General features: G+C 39.3%; 1 protein-coding gene across 2 annotated transcripts in view; it reads right to left on the bottom strand.

The window, feature by feature from the left end:
- Positions 1–22778, bottom strand: part of mctp2b (multiple C2 domains, transmembrane 2b) — a 161112-nt gene that overhangs the window by 21897 nt on the left and 116437 nt on the right. For both annotated transcript variants that reach the window (XM_041869467.2, XM_041869468.2), the window contains exons 18-19: positions 12209–12322; positions 4317–4358 (exon numbers count right to left, since the gene is read on the bottom strand). In XM_041869467.2, coding sequence (XP_041725401.1) covers positions 4317–4358; positions 12209–12322 — 156 coding nt within the window. The remainder of the gene's footprint in view (positions 1–4316; positions 4359–12208; positions 12323–22778) is intronic.

Genomic DNA, 22778 nt, shown 5'->3' with positions numbered 1-22778 from the left:
AGCATTACTATGTAGAAACCCAGTATTATCAGTCCTAACTAGCATTACTATGTAGAAACCCAGTATTATCAGTCCTAACTAGCATTACTATGTAGAAACCCAGTATTATCAGTCCTAACACTAGCATTACTATGTAGAAACCCAGTATTATCAGTCCTAACCAACTAGCATTACTATGTAGAAACCCAGTATTATCAGTCCTAACTAGCATTACTATGTAGAAACCCAGTATTATCAGTCCTAACTAGCATTACTATGTAGAAACCCAGTATTATCAGTCCTAACTAGCATTACTATGTAGAAACCCAGTATTATCAGTCCTAACCATAGCATTACTATGTAGAAACCCAGTATTATCAGTCCTAACTAGCATTACTATGTAGAAACCCAGTATTATCAGTCCTAACTAGCATTACTATGTAGAAACCCAGTATTATCAGTCCTAACTAGCATTACTATGTAGAAACCCAGTATTATCAGTCCTAACTAGCATTACTATGTAGAAACCCAGTATTATCAGTCCTAACCAACTAGCATTACTATGTAGAAACCCAGTATTATCAGTCCTAACTAGCATTACTATGTAGAAACCCAGTATTATCAGTCCTAACTAGCATTACTATGTAGAAACCCAGTATTATCAGTCCTAACCAACTAGCATTACTATGTAGAAACCCAGTATTATCAGTCCTAACTAGCATTACTATGTAGAAACCCAGTATTATCAGTCCTAACTAGCATTACTATGTAGAAACCCAATATTATCAGTCCTAACTAGCATTACTATGTAGAAACCCAGTATTATCAGTCCTAACTAGCATTACTATGTAGAAACCCAGTATTATCAGTCCTAACACTAGCATTACTATGTAGAAACCCAGTATTATCAGTCCTAACACTAGCATTACTATGTAGAAACCCAGTATTATCAGTCCTAACTAGCATTACTATGTAGAAACCCAGTATTATCAGTCCTAACTAGCATTACTATGTAGAAACCCAGTATTATCAGTCCTAACTAGCATTACTATGTAGAAACCCAGTATTATCAGTCCTAACTAGCATTACTATGTAGAAACCCAGTATTATCAGTCCTAACTAGCATTACTATGTAGAAACCCAGTATTATCAGTCCTAACTAGCATTACTATGTAGAAACCCAGTATTATCAGTCCTAACTAGCATTACTATGTAGAAACCCAGTATTATCAGTCCTAACCATAGCATTACTATGTAGAAACCCAGTATTATCAGTCCTAACTAGCATTACTATGTAGAAACCCAGTATTATCAGTCCTAACTAGCATTACTATGTAGAAACCCAGTATTATCAGTCCTAACTAGCATTACTATGTAGAAACCCAGTATTATCAGTCCTAACTAGCATTACTATGTAGAAACCCAGTATTATCAGTCCTAACTAGCATTACTATGTAGAAACCCAGTATTATCAGTCCTAACTAGCATTACTATGTAGAAACCCAGTATTATCAGTCCTAACACTAGCATTACTATGTAGAAACCCAGTATTATCAGTCCTAACTAGCATTACTATGTAGAAACCCAGTATTATCAGTCCTAACCAACTAGCATTACTATGTAGAAACCCAGTATTATCAGTCCTAACCAACTAGCATTACTATGTAGAAACCCAGTATTATCAGTCCTAACTAGCATTACTATGTAGAAACCCAGTATTATCAGTCCTAACCAACTAGCATTACTATGTAGAAACCCAGTATTATCAGTCCTAACTAGCATTACTATGTAGAAACCCAGTATTATCAGTCCTAACTAGCATTACTATGTAGAAACCCAGTATTATCAGTCCTAACTAGCATTACTATGTAGAAACCCAGTATTATCAGTCCTAACTAGCATTACTATGTAGAAACCCAGTATTATCAGTCCTAACCACTAGCATTACTATGTAGAAACCCAGTATTATCAGTCCTAACCTAGCATTACTATGTAGAAACCCAGTATTATCAGTCCTAACCAACTAGCATTACTATGTAGAAACCCAGTATTATCAGTCCTAACTAGCATTACTATGTAGAAACCCAGTATTATCAGTCCTAACTAGCATTACTATGTAGAAACCCAGTATTATCAGTCCTAACCTAGCATTACTATGTAGAAACCCAGTATTATCAGTCCTAACCTAGCATTACTATGTAGAAACCCAGTATTATCAGTCCTAACTAGCATTACTATGTAGAAACCCAGTATTATCAGTCCTAACCTAGCATTACTATGTAGAAACCCAGTATTATCAGTCCTAACACTAGCATTACTATGTAGAAACCCAGTATTATCAGTCCTAACTAGCATTACTATGTAGAAACCCAGTATTATCAGTCCTAACCAACTAGCATTACTATGTAGAAACCCAGTATTATCAGTCCTAACTAGCATTACTATGTAGAAACCCAGTATTATCAGTCCTAACTAGCATTACTATGTAGAAACCCAGTATTATCAGTCCTAACTAGCATTACTATGTAGAAACCCAGTATTATCAGTCCTAACTAGCATTACTATGTAGAAACCCAGTATTATCAGTCCTAACTAGCATTACTATGTAGAAACCCAGTATTATCAGTCCTAACTAGCATTACTATGTAGAAACCCAGTATTATCAGTCCTAACTAGCATTACTATGTAGAAACCCAGTATTATCAGTCCTAACTAGCATTACTATGTAGAAACCCAGTATTATCAGTCCTAACTAGCATTACTATGTAGAAACCCAGTATTATCAGTCCTAACCAACTGACATTACTATGTAGAAACCCAGTATTATCAGTCCTAACTAGCATTACTATGTAGAAACCCAGTATTATCAGTCCTAACTAGCATTACTATGTAGAAACCCAGTATTATCAGTCCTAACCAACTAGCATTACTATGTAGAAACCCAGTATTATCAGTCCTAACTAGCATTACTATGTAGAAACCCAGTATTATCAGTCCTAACTAGCATTACTATGTAGAAACCCAGTATTATCAGTCCTAACTAGCATTACTATGTAGAAACCCAGTATTATCAGTCCTAACTAGCATTACTATGTAGAAACCCAGTATTATCAGTCCTAACTAGCATTACTATGTAGAAACCCAGTATTATCAGTCCTAACTAGCATTACTATGTAGAAACCCAGTATTATCAGTCCTAACTAGCATTACTATGTAGAAACCCAGTATTATCAGTCTTAACTAGCATTACTATGTAGAAACCCAGTATTATCAGTCCTAACTAGCATTACTATGTAGCAACCCAGTATTATCAGTCCTAACTAGCATTACTATGTAGAAACCCAGTATTATCAGTCCTAACTAGCATTACTATGTAGAAACCCAGTATTATCAGTCCTAACTAGCATTACTATGTAGAAACCCAGTATTATCAGTCCTAACTAGCATTACTATGTAGAAACCCAGTATTATCAGTCCTAACTAGCATTACTATGTAGAAACCCAGTATTATCAGTCCTAACTAGCATTACTATGTAGAAACCCAGTATTATCAGTCCTAACTAGCATTACTATATAGAAACCCAGTATTATCAGTCCTAACTAGCATTACTATGTAGAAACCCAGTATTATCAGTCCTAACTAGCATTACTATGTAGAAACCCAGTATTATCAGTCCTAACTAGCATTACTATGTAGCAACCCAGTATTATCAGTCCTAACTAGCATTACTATGTAGAAACCCAGTATTATCAGTCCTAACTAGCATTACTATGTAGAAACCCAGTATTATCAGTCCTAACCAACTAGCATTACTATGTAGAAACCCAGTATTATCAGTCCTAACTAGCATTACTATGTAGAAACCCAGTATTATCAGTCCTAACTAGCATTACTATGTAGAAACCCAGTATTATCAGTCCTAACTAGCATTACTATGTAGAAACCCAGTATTATCAGTCCTAACTAGCATTACTATGTAGAAACCCAGTATTATCAGTCCTAACCAACTAGCATTACTATGTAGAAACCCAGTATTATCAGTCCTAACCAACTAGCATTACTATGTAGAAACCCAGTATTATCAGTCCTAACTAGCATTACTATGTAGAAACCCAGTATTATCAGTCCTAACCAACTAGCATTACTATGTAGAAACCCAGTATTATCAGTCCTAACTAGCATTACTATGTAGCAACCCAGTATTATCAGTCCTAACTAGCAGTACTATGTAGAAACCCAGTATTATCAGTCCTAACTAGCATTACTATGTAGAAACCCAGTATTATCAGTCCTAACTAGCATTACTATGTAGCAACATAATGGGAAACTGTGCTACCTTTTCATCTTCCTCATCTTCATCGCCCAAGTCCATATTATCCTAGAAAGAAAAAGATGAGTAAAGTGAAGGATAGGACCTGTCCAGACCTCTGGTTCACCACATGACTCTGAGCCCTACAGCTGAGAACAACATGCTGTATGCCTGGTGTAGTACTGGAGGTTATACTGGAGGTTATCCTGGAGGTTATACTGGATGTTATACTGTAGGTTATATTGTAGGTTATATTGTAGGTTATACTGTAGGTTATATTGTAGGTTATACTGTAGGTTATATTGTAGGTTATATTGTAGATTATACTGTAGGTTATATTGTAGGTTATACTGTAGGTTATATTGTAGGTTATACTGTAGGTTATACTGTAGGTTATACTGTAGGTTATACTGTAGGTTATATTGTAGGTTATACTGTAGGTGATATTGTAGGTTATACTGGAGGTTATACTGGAGGTTATACTGTAGGTTATACTGTAGGTTATATTGTAGGTTATACTGTAGGTTATACTGGAGGTTATATTGTAGGTTATACTGTAGGTTATATTGTAGGTTATACTGTAGGTTATACTGGAGGTTATATTGTAGGTTATATTGTAGGTTATACTGTAGGTTATATTGTAGGTTATACTGTAGGTTATACTGTAGGTTATATTGTAGGTTATACTGTAGGTTATATTGTAGGTTATATTGTAGGTTATACTGTAGGTTATACTGTAGGTTATACTGTAGGTTATACTGTAGGTTATACTGGAGGTTATATTGTAGGTTATACTGTAGGTGATATTGTAGGTTATACTGTAGGTTATACTGGAGGTTATATTGTAGGTTATATTGTAGGTTATATTGTAGGTTATACTGTAGGTTATATTGTAGGTTATACTGTAGGTTATATTTTAGGTTATACTGTAGGTTATATTGTAGGTTATACTGTAGGTTATACTGTAGGTTATATTGTAGGTTATACTGTAGGTTATATTGTAGGTTATATTGTAGGTTATACTGGAGGTGATATTGTAGGTTATACTGGAGGTTATACTGGAGGTTATATTGTAGGTTATACTGGAGGTTATATTGTAGGTTATACTGTAGGTTATATTGTAGGTTATACTGGAGGTTATACTGTAGGTTATACTGGAGCTGATATTGTAGGTTATATTGTAGGTGATATTGTAGGTTATACTGGAGGTGATATTGTAGGTTATACTGTAGGTTATACTGTAGGTTATATTGTAGGTTATACTGTAGGTTATATTGTAGGTGATATTGTAGGTGATATTGTAGGTTATACTGGAGGTTATATTGTAGGTTATACTGTAGGTGATATTGTAGGTTATACTGGAGGTTATATTGTAGGTTATACTGTAGGTTATACTGTAGGTTATATTGTAGGTTATACTGTAGGTTATATTGTAGGTTATCCTGGAGGTGATATTGGAGGTTATACTGGAGGTTATACTGGATGTTATACTGTAGGTTATATTGTAGGTTATACTGTAGGTTATACTGTAGGTTATATTGTAGGTTATATTGTAGGTTATACTGGAGGTTATCCTGGAGGTTATATTGTAGGTTATACTGTAGGTTATATTGTAGGTTATACTGTAGGTTATACTGTAGGTTATACTGTAGGTTATACTGGAGGTTATACTGGAGGTGATATTGTAGGTTATACTGTAGGTTATACTGTAGGTTATATTGTAGGTTATACTGTAGGTTATATTGTAGGTTATATTGTAGGTTATACTGTAGGTTATATTGTAGGTTATACTGTAGGTTACACTGTAGGTTATATTGTAGGTTATACTGGAGGTTATACTGTAGGTTATACTGTAGGTTATATTGTAGGTTATACTGTAGGTTATATTGTAGGTTATACTGTAGGTTATATTGGAGGTTATACTGTAGGTTATACTGTAGGTATATTGTAGGTTATACTGTAGGTGATATTGTAGGTTATACTGTAGGTTATATTGTAGGTTATACTGTAGGTTATATTGTGGGTTATACTGTAGGTTATACTGTAGGTTATACTGGAGGTTATACTGTAGGTTATACTGTAGGTTATACTGTAGGTTATATTGTAGGTTATATTGTAGGTTATACTGTAGGTTATATTGTAGGTTATACTGTAGGTTATATTGTGGGTTATACTGTAGGTTATACTGTAGGTTATACTGTAGGTTATACTGTAGGTTATATTGTAGGTTATACTGTAGGTTATACTGGAGGTTATACTGTAGGTTATACTGGAGGTGATATTGGAGGTTATACTGTAGGTTATACTGGAGGTGATATTGGAGGTTATACTGTAGGTTATACTGGAGGTGATATTGGAGGTTATACTGTAGGTTATACTGGAGGTGATATTGGAGGTTATACTGTAGGTTATATTGTAGGTTATACTGTAGGTTATACTGGAGGTTATATTGTAGGTTATACTGTAGGTTATACTGTAGGTTATATTGTAGATTATATTGTAGGTTATACTGTAGGTTATATTGTAGGTTATATTGTAGGTTATACTGTAGGTTATACTGTAGGTTATATTGTAGGTTATATTGTAGGTTATACTGTAGGTAATATTGTAGTTTATATTGTAGGTTATATTGTAGGTTATACTGTAGGTTATATTGTAGGTTATATTGTAGGTTATACTGTAGGTGATATTGTAGGTTATATTGTAGGTTATACTGGAGGTTATACTGTAGGTTATACTGGAGGTTATATTGTAGGTTATATTGTAGGTTATACTGTAGGTGATATTGTAGGTTATATTGTAGGTTATATTGTAGGTTATATTGTAGGTGATATTGTAGGTTATATTGTAGGTTATACTGTAGGTTATACTGGAGGTTATACTGTAGGTTATACTGGAGGTGATATTGGAGGTTATACTGTAGGTTATACTGGAGGTGATATTGGAGGTTATACTGTAGGTTATATTGTAGGTTATATTGTAGGTTATACTGTAGGTTATATTGTAGGTTATATTGTAGGTTATACTGTAGGTTATATTGTAGGTTATACTGTAGGTTATATTGTGGGTTATACTGTAGGTTATACTGTAGGTTATACTGTAGGTTATACTGTAGGTTATATTGTAGGTTATACTGTAGGTTATACTGGAGGTTATACTGTAGGTTATACTGGAGGTGATATTGGAGGTTATACTGTAGGTTATACTGGAGGTGATATTGGAGGTTATACTGTAGGTTATACTGGAGGTGATATTGGAGGTTATACTGTAGGTTATACTGGAGGTGATATTGGAGGTTATACTGTAGGTTATATTGTAGGTTATACTGTAGGTTATACTGGAGGTTATATTGTAGGTTATACTGTAGGTTATACTGTAGGTTATATTGTAGATTATATTGTAGGTTATACTGTAGGTTATATTGTAGGTTATATTGTAGGTTATACTGTAGGTTATACTGTAGGTTATATTGTAGGTTATATTGTAGGTTATACTGTAGGTAATATTGTAGTTTATATTGTAGGTTATATTGTAGGTTATACTGTAGGTTATATTGTAGGTTATATTGTAGGTTATACTGTAGGTGATATTGTAGGTTATATTGTAGGTTATACTGGAGGTTATACTGTAGGTTATACTGGAGGTTATATTGTAGGTTATATTGTAGGTTATACTGTAGGTGATATTGTAGGTTATTGTCACGCCCTGGCTCTGGGGACTATGTTATGTTGAGCCAGGGTGTGTAAGTCTATGTTTAATTTTCTATGTTGGGCTGAGTGACTCCCAATCAGAGGCAACGAGTGTCAGCTGGGTGTCTCTGATTGGGAGCCATATTTAACTGTTTGTCTTGCACTTTGTGTTTTGTGGTTTCTTGTTCCTTTTGGTTTGGTATCGAAGGACTTCACGTTTCGTTCTTTGTTTTGATCGTGTGATCTAGTAAATAAATATAAATATGTTCACCCGCAACGCTGCGCCTTGGTCCTCTCTGTTCGACGAGCGTGACAGAAGAAACCACCTTAACCAGACCAAGCAGCGTGTTCAGGAGCCATCGCTGGCAGATCTCCGTGGCAACCTCGACTGGATCAAGCAGCGGGACGAGGAGAGAGGATGGACGTGGGAGGAGATGATTGCGAGTCTGGCAAGAGGGAGGAGAGACCCCCAGGAAATTTTTAGGGGGCTCACGACGTCGGGCCAGCAGGTGTACGGGTTAGAGCGGTGCAAAGCGTTGGCAGAGAAGGCCGCCAGGTTAGGGGGGCCACTGGGCACAGAGGAGAGGGAAAGTGTGGAGGCACGGCGAGAGGTACTGGGGTGTGTTACCAGTCTGGTCCGGCCCGTTCCTGATCCCTGCGTGGGGCCAGTGGTGTGTGTCCCCAGTACGGTCCGGCCTGTTCCTGCCATTCCCACCAAGTCAGTGGTGCGCGTCGTCAGCCCGGCCCGGCATGTTCCTGCCATTCCCACCAAGTCAGTGGTGCGCGTCGTCAGCCCAGCCCGGCCTGTTCCTGCCATTCCCACCAAGTCAGTGGTGTGCGTCGACAGCCCAGCCCGGCCTGTCCCTGCTCCACGCACAAAGCCTACGGTGTGCGTCGACAGCCCAGCCCGGCCCGTTCCTGCTCTCCGCACCAAGTCTGTGGTGCGCGTCGCCAGCCCAGTCCGGCCCATCCAAGCTTCCCGCACCAAGCCAGTGGTGTGCGTCGTCAGCCCTGTCCGGCCCGGTCCTGCTCTCCGCACCAAGTCTGTGGTGCGCGTCGCCAGCCCGGTCCGGCCCGTCCAAGCTCCCCGCACCGGGTCAGTGGTGCGCGTTGTCAGCCCGGTCCGGCTCATTCCTGCTCCCCGCACCTAGCCAGGGGTGCGCTTCGTCAGACCGGTCCGGCCCGTTCCTCCTCCACGCATCAAGCCAGGGGTGTGCGTCGTCAGTCCAGCACAACCCGTGCCTGGGTCATGTCCGGAGCCGGATCCGCCGCCGAGGCGGAGTGCCCACCCGGTCCCTCCCCTGTTGTGGTTGTTTGCGCGGCCGAGTCCGCGCCTTTGGGGGTACTGTCACGCCCTGGCTCTGGGGACTATGTTATGTTGAGCCAGGGTGTGTAAGTCTATGTTTAATTTTCTATGTTGGGCTGAGTGACTCCCAATCAGAGGCAACGAGTGTCAGCTGGGTGTCTCTGATTGGGAGCCATATTTAACTGTTTGTCTTGCACTTTGTGTTTTGTGGTTTCTTGTTCCTTTTGGTTTGGTATCGAAGGACTTCACGTTTCGTTCTTTGTTTTGATCGTGTGATCTAGTAAATAAATATAAATATGTTCACCCGCAACGCTGCGCCTTGGTCCTCTCTGTTCGACGAGCGTGACAGTTATACTGTAGGTTATATTGTAGGTTATACTGTAGGTTATACTGTAGGTTATATTGTAGGTTATACTGTAGGTTATATTGTAGGTGATATTGTAGGTTATACTGGAGGTTATGCTGTAGGTTATACTGTAGGTTATATTGTAGGTTATATTGTAGGTTGTACTGTAGGTGATATTGTAGGTGATACTGTAGGTTATATTGTAGGTTATATTGTAGGTTATATTGTAGGTTATACTGTAGGTTATACTGTAGGTTATATTGTAGGTTATATTGTAGGTTATACTGTAGGTTATATTGTAGGTTATATTGTAGGTTATACTGTAGGTTATACTGTAGGTTATATTGTAGGTGATATTGTAGGTTATATTGTAGGTTATACTGTAGTTGATATTGTAGGTTATATTGTAGGTTATACTGTAGGTTATACTGTAGGTTATATTGTAGGTTATACTGTAGGTTATATTGTAGGTTATATTGTAGGTTATACTGTAGGTTATATTGTAGGTGATATTGTAGGTTATATTGTAGGTTATACTGTAGTTGATATTGTAGGTTATACTGTAGGTTATACTGTAGGTTATATTGTAGGTGATATTGTAGGTTATATTGTAGGTTATACTGTAGTTGATATTGTAGGTTATATTGTAGGTTATACTGTAGGTTATACTGTAGGTTATATTGTAGGTTATATTGTAGGTTATACTGTAGGTTATATTGTAGGTTATACTGTAGGTGATATTGTAGGTTATACTGTAGGTTATACTGTAGGTTATTTTGTAAGTGATATTGTAGGTTATACTGTAGGTTATACTGTAGGTTATATTGTAGGTTATATTGTAGGTTATACTGTAGGTTATATTGTAGGTTATACTGTAGATGATATTGTAGGTTATACTGGAGGTTATACTGTAGGTTATACTGTAGTTTATATTGTAGGTTATACTGTAGGTTATATTGTAGGTTATATTGTAGGTTATACTGTAGGTTATATTGTAGGTTATATTGTAGGTTATATTGTAGGTTATACTGTAGGTTATATTGTAGGTTATATTGTAGGTTATACTGTAGGTTATATTGTAGGTTATACTGTAGTTGATATTGTAGGTTATACTGTAGGTTATACTGTAGGTTATACTGTAGGTAATATTGTAGGTGATATTGTAGGTTATATTGTAGGTTATACTGTAGTTGATATTATAGGTTATATTGTAGGTTATACTGTAGGTTATACTGTAGGTTGTATTGTAGGTTATACTGTAGGTTATATTGTAGGTTATATTGTAGGTTATACTGTAGGTTATACTGTAGGTGATATTGTAGGTTATATTGTAGGTTATACTGTAGTTGATATTGTAGGTTATACTGTAGGTTATACTGTAGGTTATACTGTAGGTTATATTGTAGGTGATATTGTAGGTTATATTGTAGGTTATACTGTAGTTGATATTGTAGGTTATATTGTAGGTTATACTGTAGGTTATACTGTAGGTTATATTGTAGGTTATACTGTAGGTTATATTGTAGGTTATACTGTAGGTTATATTGTAGGTTATATTGTAGGTTATACTGTAGGTGATATTGTAGGTTATACTGTAGGTTATACTGTAGGTTATATTGTAAGTGATATTGTAGGTTATACTGTAGGTTATACTGTAGGTTATATTGTAGGTTATATTGTAGGTTATACTGTAGGTTATATTGTAGGTTATACTGTAGGTGATATTGTAGGTTATACTGGAGGTTATACTGTAGGTTATACTGTAGTTTATATTGTAGGTTATACTGTAGGTTATATTGTAGGTTATATTGTAGGTTATACTGTAGGTTATATTGTAGGTTATACTGTAGGTTATATTGTAGGTTATCTAGGGGATAGTGGTAGTAGTTCTAGAATCTAGGGGATAGTGGTAGTAGTTCTAGAATCTAGGGGATAGTGGTAGTAGTTCTAGAATCTAGGGGATAGTGGTAGTAGTTCTAGAATCTAGGGGATAGTGGTAGTAGTTCTAGAATCTAGGGGATAGTGGTAGTAGTTCTAGAATCTAGGGGATAGTGGTAGTAGTTCTAGAATCTAGGGGATAGTGGTAATAGTTCTAGAATCTAGGGGATAGTGGTAGTAGTTCTAGAATTTAGGGGATAGTGGTAGTAGTTCTAGAATCTAGCGGATAGTGGTAGAAGTTCTAGAATCTAGGGGATAGTGGTAATAGTTCTAGAATCTAGGGGATAGTGGTAGTAGTTCTAGAATCTAGGGGATAGTGGTAATAGTTCTAGAATCTAGGGGATAGTGGTAATAGTTCTAGAATCTAGGGGATAGTGGTAGTAGTTCTAGAATCTAGGGGATAGTGGTAATAGTTCTAGAATCTAGGGGATAGTGGTAGTAGTTCTAGAATCTAGGGGATAGTGGTAATAGTTCTAGAATCTAGGGGATAGTGGTAATAGTTCTAGAATCTAGGGGATAGTGGTAGTAGTTCTAGAATCTAGGGGATAGTGGTAATAGTTCTAGAATCTAGGGGATAGTGGTAACAGTTCTAGGGGAGTAAGACTAAACATGGCTGTTTGGAGCGAGGCTCTGTACTAACCAGGTCCTGGTTTGCCCGTCCAGACGCCATCTGAAGATAGTTCCATGTGATGAGCAGAACCAGACAGAGAGGCAACATGTAGAACTCCCAATGCCACACCGCCAGCAAGAATATCTATAGGAGGAGAGGAGAGGAGAGGAGTGGTGGAGCGAAGAGGAGCGGAGTAGGGGAGAAGAGAGGAGGAGTAGGGGAAGAGAGGGGAGGAGGAGGAGGGGAGAGGAGTAGGGGAGGAGGAGGGGAGAGGAGTAGGGGAGGAGAGGGGAGGAGGAGAAGAGAGGAGAGGGGAAGAGTGGGGGAAGAGGGGAGAGGAGAGGAGGGGAGGAGAGAATATGAGGAGAGAAGAGGAGAGGAGGAGAGGAGGAGAGGAGGGGAAAGGAGCGGGGGAGAGGAGTAGGGAGGGGAGAGGAGAGGAGCGAGGAGAGGAGGGAGGAGTTGGGGAGGAGTTGGGGAGGAGGGGAGAGGCGGGGAGGAGAGGAGGGGAGGAGAGGAGGGGAGGAGAGGAGGGAGGGGAGGAGAGAAGAGGAGAGGAGGGAAGGGGAGGAGAGAAGAGGAGAGGAGGGGAGGAGAGGAGGGCAAAGGAGCGGGGGAGAGGAGTAGAGGAGAGGAGGAGAGGAGGGGAGGGGAGGAGAGGAGTAGAGGAGGGGAGGAGAGGAGGGCAAAGGAGCGGGGGAGAGGAGTAGAGGAGAGGAGGGCAAAGGAGCGGGGGAGAGGAGTAGAGGAGGGGAAAGGAGAGGAGGGGAGGAGTAGAGGAGTGGAGGAGTAGGGGAGGAGAAAGGGAGGAGGGGAGGGGAGGAGAGGAGAAGAGAGGAACAGACAGACAGGACACGGGGGGGTGTTACAACTGATAAAGGTTCACTTCATACAAGTTTTGTAGTGACTCCTATGTTGTTGATGTAAATAATGTTTGTTGGTCCGTGGTGTGTAATGAGGAGCAAACAGACGCTGCACTTGACACATTTATGAAATTGCTTATTCCAGTTACTAACAAGCATGCACCCATTTAAAAAATGACCGTGGATTGATGAGGAATTGAAAAATTGTTTGGTTGAGAGGGATGAGGCAAGAGGAATGGCAAATAGGTCTGGCTGCACAACCGATTGGCAAACGTACTGCAAGTTGAGAAATCATGTGACTAAACTGAATAAAAAGAAGAAGAAACTACACTATGAAACAAAGATAAATGACATTTTGGGGAAAAAGGCAAACTCAGCTCCATCATTCATTGAATCAGATGGCTCATTCATCACAAAATCTACTGATATTGCCAACTACAGCCCCTGCTATATTGTGGATAAAGAGTTACCTGTCTAACAGAACACATTTACATTACATTTTACATTTTAGTCATTTAGCAGACGCTCTTGTCCAGAGCGACTTACAGTTAGTGCATACATTATTTTTTTATTTTTCATACTGGCCCCCCGTGGGAATCGAACCCACAACCCTGCCGTTGCAAACGCCATGCTCTACCAACTGAGCTACATCCCTGCCGGCCATTCCCTCCCTACCCTGGACGACGCTGGGCCAATTGTGCACCGCCCCATGGGTCTCCCGGTCGGCTACGACAGGGTGTTCTTTAATGGAAGCCTCTCCAACAAAATCCAGGTAGAATCAGGAATTCCCCAGGGCAGCTGTCTAGGCCCTTTATGTTTTGAGTAAAGCCAATGTGTCTATGTATGCAGATGACTCAACACTATACACGTCAGCTACTACAGCGACTGAAATGACTGCAACACTTAACAAAGAGCTGCAGTTAGTTTCAGAGTGGGTGGCAAGGAATAAGTTAGTCCTAAATATTAAAACTAAAAGCATTGTATTTGGGACAAATCATTCACTAAACCCTAAACCTCAACTAAATCTTGTAATAAATCATGTGGAAATTTAGCAAGTTGAGGTGACTAAACTGCTCTGAGAAACCCTGGATTGTAAACTGTCATGGTCAAAACATATTGATACAAAAGTAGCTACCTTCTTAACAGCACTATCAACAAGGCAGGTCCTACAGGCCCTAGTTTCATCGCACCTGGACTACTGTTCAGTCACATGGTCAGGTGCCACAAAGAGGGACTTAGGAAAATTGCATTTGGCTCAGAACAGGGCAGCACGGCTGGCCCTTGGATGTACACAATAACATATATGCATGTCAATCTCTCCTGGCTCAAAGTGGAGGAGAGATTGACTTCATCACTACTTGTATTTGTGAGAGGTATTGACATGTTGAATGCACCGAGCTGTCTGTTTTAACTACTAGCACACAGCTCAGACACCCATGCATACCCCACAAGACATGCCACCAGAGGTCTCTTCACAGACCCCAAGTTCAGAACAGACTATGGGAGGCGCACAGTACTACATAGAGCCATGACTACATGGAACTCTATTCCACATCAAGTAACTGATGCAAGCAGTAAAATTAGGCTTAAAAAACAGATAGAAATACACCTTATGGAACAGCAGGGACTGTGAAGCAACACATAAACTCAGAAAAAAAAGAAACGTCCCTTTTTCAGGACCCTGTCTTTCAAAGATAATTTGTAAAAATGTCCCATGCTTGTTCAATGAACCATAAACAATTAATGAACATGCACCTGTGGAACGGTCGTTAAGACACTAACAGCTTACAGACGGTAGGCAATTAAGGTCACAGTTATGAAAACTTAGGACACTAAAGAGGCCTTTCTACTGACTCTGAAAAACACCAAAAGAAAGATGCCCAGGATCCCTGCTCATCTGCGTGAACGTGCCTTAGGCATGCTGCAAGGAGGCATGAGGACTGCAGATGTGGCCAGGGCAATAAATTGCAATGCCCGTACTGTGAGATGCCTAAGACAGCGCTACAGGGAGACAGGACGGACAGCTGATTGTCCTCGCAGTAGCAGACCACGTGTAACAACACCTGCACAGGATCGGTACATCCGAACATCACACCTGCGGGACAGGTACAGGATGGCAACAACAACTGCCCGAGTTACACCAGGAATGCACAATCCCTCCATCAGTGCTCAGACTGTCCGCAATAGGCTGAGAGAGGCTGGACTGAGGGCTTGTAGGCCTGTTGTAAAGCAGGTCATCACCAGACATCACCGGCAACAACGTCGCCTATGGGCACAGACCCACCGTCGCTGGACCAAACAGGACTGGCAAAAAGTGCTGTTCACTGACGAGTCGCAGTTTTGGCTCACCAGGGGTGATGGTCGGATTCGCGTTTATCGTCGAAGGAATGAGCGTTACACCGAGGCCTGTACTCTGGAGCGGGATCGATTTGGAGGTGGAGGGTCCGTCATGGTCTGGGGCGGAGTGTCACAGCATCATCGGCTGAGCTTGTTGTTATTGCAGGCAATCTCAACGCTGTGCGTTACAGGGAAGACATCCTCCTCCCTCATGTGGTACCCTTCCTGCAGGCTCATCCTGACATGACCCACCAGCATGACAATGCCACCAGCCATACTGCTCGTTCTGTGCGTGATTTCCTGCAAGACAGGAATGTCAGTGTTCTGCCATGGCCAGCGAAGATCCCGGATCTCAATCCCATTGAGCACGTCTGGGACCTGTTGGATCGGAGGGTGAGGGCTAGGGCCATTCCCCCCAGAAATGTCCGGGAACTTGCAGGTGCCTTGGTGGAAAAGTGGGGTAACATCTCACAGCAAGAACTGGCAAATCTGGTGTAATCCATGAGGAGGAGATGCACTGCAGTACTTAATGCAGCTGATGACCACACCAGATACTGACTGTTACTTTTGATTTTGACCCCCCCATTTGTTCAGGGACACATTATTCAGGTTCTGTTAGTCACATGTCTGTGGAACTTGTTCAGTTTATGTCTCAGTTGTTGAATCTGGTTATGGTCATATAAATATTTACACATGTTAAGTTTGCTGAAAATAAACGCAGTTGACAGTGAGAGGTTTCTTTTTTTGCTGAGTTTACATAGGCACACACACATGATAACATACGCACTATACACACACGTACACATGGATTTAGTATCGTAGATATGTGGTAGTGGAGTAGGGGCCTGAGGGCACACAGTGTGTTCTGAAATCTGTAAATGTATTGTAATGTTTTTAAAACTGCCTTAATTTTGCTGGACCCCAGGAAGAGCAGCTGCTGCCTTGGCAGGAACTAACGGGGATCCATAATAAATACAAATACAAATCACTCCAGTATCCCTGTCCCCTTCCCCCTATACATATCTACCTCCATCACTCCAGTATCCCTGTACCCTGACTTTTAAAATATTTATGGTCTATAGTATGCTTACTTACTGACTTTATTGTGTATTTCATATTTCCTTTTCTTATTTCTCGTGTGTTTTTTCTAGTAACACATTATTATTGATTGTTGCATTGTTGTGTTTTGAGTTAGCGAGAAAGCATAAAAAGTTGAAACCTGAACCAGAATCTCAGTCCACGGCATAATCCTGCCTTCTCTTTCTATTGTCAGCCTGACACCACGTCTCACACAAATGATCTGTGGTGGATTCTTCTAAGCTGACATTATTCACATAGATAACATTAGTATGACAATAAGAGTATATTCAGGGAGATAACAATGGTATGAAAATTAGAGTTGATTCCGTGAGATAACATTAGTATGAAAATACGAGTCGATTCAGGGAGATAAAGTTAGTAAGACAATAATAACAGTAGATTCAGGGAGATATTAGTATGACAATAATAACAGTATATTCAGGGAGATAACGTTAGTATGACAATAATAACAGTAGATTCAGGGAGATAACGTTAGTATGACAATAATAACGGTAGATTCAGGGAGATAACATTGGTATGAAAATAAGAGTGGATTCAGAGAGATAACTTTAGTATGACAATAATAACAATAGATTCAGGGAGATAACATTGGTATGAAAATAATAACAGTAGATTCAGGGAGATAAGATTAGTATAACAATAATAACAGTAGATTCAGGGAGATAACATTAGTATAACAATAATAACGGTAGATTCAGGGAGATAACGTTAGTATGACAATAATAACGGTAGATTCAGGGAGATAACATTGGTATGAAAATAAGAGTGGATTCAGAGAGATAACTTTAGTATGACAATAATAACAGTAGATTCAGGGAGATACCATTAGTATGACAATAATAACAGTAGATTCAGGGAGATAACATTAGCATGACAATAATAACAGTAGATTCAGGGAGATAACATTAGTATGACAATAATAACAGTAGATTCAGGGAGATATTAGTATGACAATAATAACAGTAGATTCAGGGAGATAACATTAGCATAACAATAATAACAGTAGATTCAGGGAGATAACATTAGTATGAAAATAATAACAGTCGATTCAGGAAGATAACATTAGTATAACAATAATAACAGTAGATTCAGGGAGATAACATTAGCATGACAATAATAACAGTAGATTCAGGGAGATAACATTAGTATAACAATAATAACAGTAGATTCAGGGCGATAACATTAGTATAACAATAATAACAGTAGATTCAGGGAGATAACATTAGCATGACAATAATAACAGTAGATTCAGAGAGATAACATTAGTATAACAATAATAACAGTAGATTCAGGGAGATAACATTAGTATGACAATAATAACAGTAGATTCAGGGAGATAACATTTGTATGACAATAATAACAGTAGATTCAGGGAGATAACATTAGTATAACAATAATAACAGTAGATTCAGGGAGATAACATTAGTATGACAATAATAACAGTAGATTCAAGGAGATAACATTAGTATGACAATAATAACAGTAGATTCAGGGAGATACCATTAGTATGACAATAATAACAGTAGATGTAGGGAGATAACATTGGTATGAAAATAATAACAGTAGATTCAGGGAGATAACATTAGTATAACAATAATAACAGTAGATTCAGGGAGATATTAGTATGACAATAATAACAGTAGATTCAGGGAGATACCATTAGTATGACAATAATAACAGTAGATGTAGGGAGATAACATTGGTATGAAAATAATAACAGTAGATTCAGGGAGATAACATTAGTATAACAATAATAACAGTAGATTCAGGGAGATAACATTAGTATGACAATAATAACAGTAGATTCAGGGAGATAACATTAGTATGACAATAATAACAATAGATTTAGGGATATATTAGTATGACAATAATAACAATAGATTCAGGGAGATAACATTAGTATGACAATAATAACAGTAGATTCAGGGAGATAACATTAGTATGACAATAATAACAGTAGATTCAGGGAGATATTAGTATGACAATAATAACAATAGATTCAGGGATATAACATTAGTATGACAATAATAACAGTAGATTCAGGGAGATAACATTAGTATGACAATAATAACAGTAGATTCAAGGAGATAACATTAGTATGACAATAATAACAGTAGATTCAGTGAGATACCATTAGTATGACAATAATAACAGTAGATGTAGGGAGATAACATTGGTATGAAAATAATAACAGTAGATTCAGGGAGATAACATTAGTATAACAATAATAACAGTAGATTCAGGGAGATAACATTAGTATGACAATAATAACAGTAGATTCAGGGAGATACCATTAGTATGACAATAATAACAGTAGATGTAGGGAGATATTAGTATGACAATCATAACAGTAGATTCAGGGATATAACATTAGTATGACAATAATAACAGTAGATTCAGGGAGATAACATTAGTATAACAATAATAACAGTAGATTCAGGGAGATAACATTAGTATAACAATAATAACAGTAGATTCAGGGAGATATTAGTATGACAATAATAACAATAGATTCAGGGAGATACCATTAGTATGACAATAATAACAGTAGATGTAGGGAGATATTAGTATGACAATCATAACAGTAGATTCAGGGATATAACATTAGTATGACAATAATAACAGTAGATTCAGGGAGATACCATTAGTATGACAATAATAACAGTAGATGTAGGGAGATATTAGTATGACAATCATAACAGTAGATTCAGGGATATAACATTAGTATGACAATAATAACAGTAGATTCAAGGAGATAACATTAGTATGACAATAATAACAATAGATTCAGGGAGATAACATTAGTATGACAATAATAACAATAGATTCAGGGAGATAACATTAGTATGACAATAATAACAGTAGATTCAGGGAGATATTAGTATGACAATAATAACAGTAGATTCAGGGAGATATTAGTATGACAATAATAACAGTAGATTCAGGGAGATATTAGTATGACAATCATAACAGTAGATTCAGGGATATAACATTAGTATGACAATAATAACAGTAGATTCAGGGAGATAACATTAGTATAACAATAATAACAGTAGATTCAGGGAGATAACATTAGTATGACAATAATAACAATAGATTCAGGGATATAACATTAGTATGACAATAATAACAGTAGATTCAGGGAGATAACATTAGTATGACAATAATAACAGTAGATTCAGGGAGATAACATTAGTATGACAATAATAACAATAGATTCAGGGATATAACATTAGTATGACAATAATAACAGTAGATTCAGGGAGATAACATTAGTATGACAATAATAACAGTAGATTCAGGGAGATATTAGTATGACAATAATAACAATAGATTCAGGGATATAACATTAGTATGACAATAATAACAGTAGATTCAGGGAGATAACATTAGTATGACAATAATAACAGTAGATTCAGGGAGATATTAGTATGACAATAATAACAGTAGATTCAGGGATATAACATTAGTATGACAATAATAACAGTAGATTCAGGGAGATAACATTAGTATAACAATAATAACAGTAGATTCAGGGATATAAAATCTAAATGGCATATTATATTATATTATATTATAACATTAGTATGACAATAATGAAATGCAAGGAAAATGATCATACAAACTAATCCCAGTTGAATTATGTTGAATTAAAATAGTTAAAGATATTCATGAATTTATCAACCGACAATAGCTCTATCTCAACTGTATCAGTATCACAGTAATGAAATCCCATTGAAATATAATAATTGTCTAGTCAACAGAGTGCAGTTTGTGGTTCTAAATAACCCGTCAGAGTGTTGTGGCGTCTGGTGGTTCTAAATAACCCGTCAGAGTGTTGTGGCGTCTGGTGGTTCTAAATAACCCGTCAGAATGTTGTGGCGTCTGGTGGTTCTAAATAACCCGTCAGAGTGTTGTGGCGTCTGGTGGTTCTAAATAACCCGTCAGAGTGTTGTGACGTCTGGTGGTTCTAAATAACCCGTCAGTGTTGTGGCGTCTGGTGGTTCTAAATAACCCGTCAGAGTGTTGTAACGTCTGGTGGTTCTAAATAACCCGTCAGAGTGTTGTGGCGTCTGGTGGTTCTAAATAACCCGTCAGAGTGTTGTGACGTCTGGTGGTTCTAAATAACCCGTCAGAGTGTTGTGGCGTCTGGTGGTTCTAAATAACCCGTCAGAGTGTTGTGGCGTCTGGTGGTTCTAAATAACCCGTCAGAGTGTTGTGGCGTCTGGTGGTTCTAAATAACCCGTCAGAGTGTTGTAGGCGTCTGGTGGTTCTAAATAACCCGTCAGAGTGTTGTGACGTCTGGTGGTTCTAAATAACCCGTCAGAGTGTTCTGGCGTCTGGTGGTTCTAAATAACCCGTCAGAGTGTTGTGGCGTCTGGTGGTTCTAAATAACCCGTCAGAGTGTTGTGGCGTCTGGTGGTTCTAAATAACCCGTCAGAGTGTTGTGACGTCTGGTGGTTCTAAATAACCCGTCAGAGTGTTGTGACGTCTGGTGGTTCTAAATAACCCGTCAGAGTGTTGTGGCGTCTGGTGGTTCTAAATAACCCGTCAGAGTGTTGTGGCGTCTGGTGGTTCTAAATAACCCGTCAGAGTGTTGTGGCGTCTGGTGGTTCTAAATAACCCGTCAGAGTGTTGTGGCGTCTGGTGGTTCTAAATAACCCGTCAGAGTGTTGTGGCGTCTGGTGGTTCTAAATAACCCGTCAGAGTGTTGTGGCGTCTGGTGGTTCTAAATAACCCGTCAGAGTGTTGTGGCGTCTGGTGGTTCTAAATAACCCGTCAGAGTGTTGTGACGTCTGGTGGTTCTAAATAACCCGTCAGAGTGTTGTGGCGTCTGGTGGTTCTAAATAACCCGTCAGAGTGTTGTGGCGTCTGGTGGTTCTAAATAACCCCTCAGAGTGTTGTGACGTCTGGTGGTTCTAAATAACCCGTCAGAGTGTTGTGACGTCTGGTGGTTCTAAATAACCCGTCAGAGTGTTGTGACGTCTGGTGGTTCTAAATAACCCGTCAGAGTGTTGTGACGTCTGGTGGTTCTAAATAACCCGTCAGAGTGTTGTGGCGTCTGGTGGTTCTAAATAACCCGTCAGAGTGTTGTGGCGTCTGGTGGTTCTAAATAACCCGTCAGAGTGTTGTGACGTCTGGTGGTACTAAAAAACCCGTCAGAGTGTTGTGGCGTCTGGTGGTTCTAAATAACCCGTCAGAGTGTTGTGACGTCTGGTGGTTCTAAATAACCAGTCAGAGTGTTGTGACGTCTGGTGGATCTAAATAACCCGTCAGAGTGTTGTGACGTCTGGTGGTTCTAAATAACCCGTCAGAGTGTTGTGGCGTCTGGTGGTTCTAAATAACCCGACAGAGTGTTGTGACGTCTGGTGGTTCTAAATAACCCGTCAGAGTGTTGTGGCGTCTGGTGGTTCTAAATAACCCGTCAGAGTGTTGTGGCGTCTGGTGGTTCTAAATAACCCGTCAGAGTGTTGTGACGTCTGGTGGTTCTAAATAACCCGTCAGAGTGTTGTGACGTCTGGTGGTTCTAAATAACCCGTCAGAGTGTTGTGGCGTCTGGTGGTTCTAAATAACCCGTCAGAGTGTTGTGGCGTCTGGTGGTTCTAAATAACCCGTCAGAGTGTTGTGGCGTCTGGTGGTTCTAAATAACCCGTCAGAGTGTTGTGGCGTCTGGTGGTTCTAAATAACCCGTCAGAGTGTTGTGGCGTCTGGTGGTTCTAAATAACCCGTCAGAGTGTTGTGGCGTCTGGTGGTTCTAAATAACCCGTCAGAGTGTTGTGGCGTCTGGTGGTTCTAAATAACCCGTCAGAGTGTTGTGGCGTCTGGTGGTTCTAAATAACCCGTCAGAGTGTTGTGGCGTCTGGTGGTTCTAAATAACCCGTCAGAGTGTTGTGACGTCTGGTGGTTCTAAATAACCCGTCAGAGTGTTGTGACGTCTGGTGGTTCTAAATAACCCGTCAGAGTGTTGTGGCGTCTGGTGGTTCTAAATAACCCGTCAGAGTGTTGTGACGTCTGGTGGTTCTAAATAACCCGTCAGAGTGTTGTGGCGTCTGGTGGTTCTAAATAACCCGTCAGAGTGTTGTGACGTCTGGTGGTTCTAAATAACCCGTCAGAATGTTGTGGCGTCTGGTGGTTCTAAATAACCCGTCAGAGTGTTGTGACGTCTGGTGGTTCTAAATAACCCGTCAGAGTGTTGTGGCGTCTGGTGGTTCTAAATAACCCGTCAGAGTGTTGTGGCGTCTGGTGGTTCTAAATAACCCGTCAGAGTGTTGTGGCGTCTGGTGGTTCTAAATAACCCG

Source organism: Coregonus clupeaformis, unplaced genomic scaffold, assembly GCF_020615455.1.
Source record: "Coregonus clupeaformis isolate EN_2021a unplaced genomic scaffold, ASM2061545v1 scaf0050, whole genome shotgun sequence".
Taxonomy (NCBI): Eukaryota; Metazoa; Chordata; class Actinopteri; order Salmoniformes; family Salmonidae; genus Coregonus; species Coregonus clupeaformis.
The sequence above is the reverse complement of the archived record's forward strand: the minus strand, read 5'-3'. Positions and strand labels throughout refer to the sequence as shown.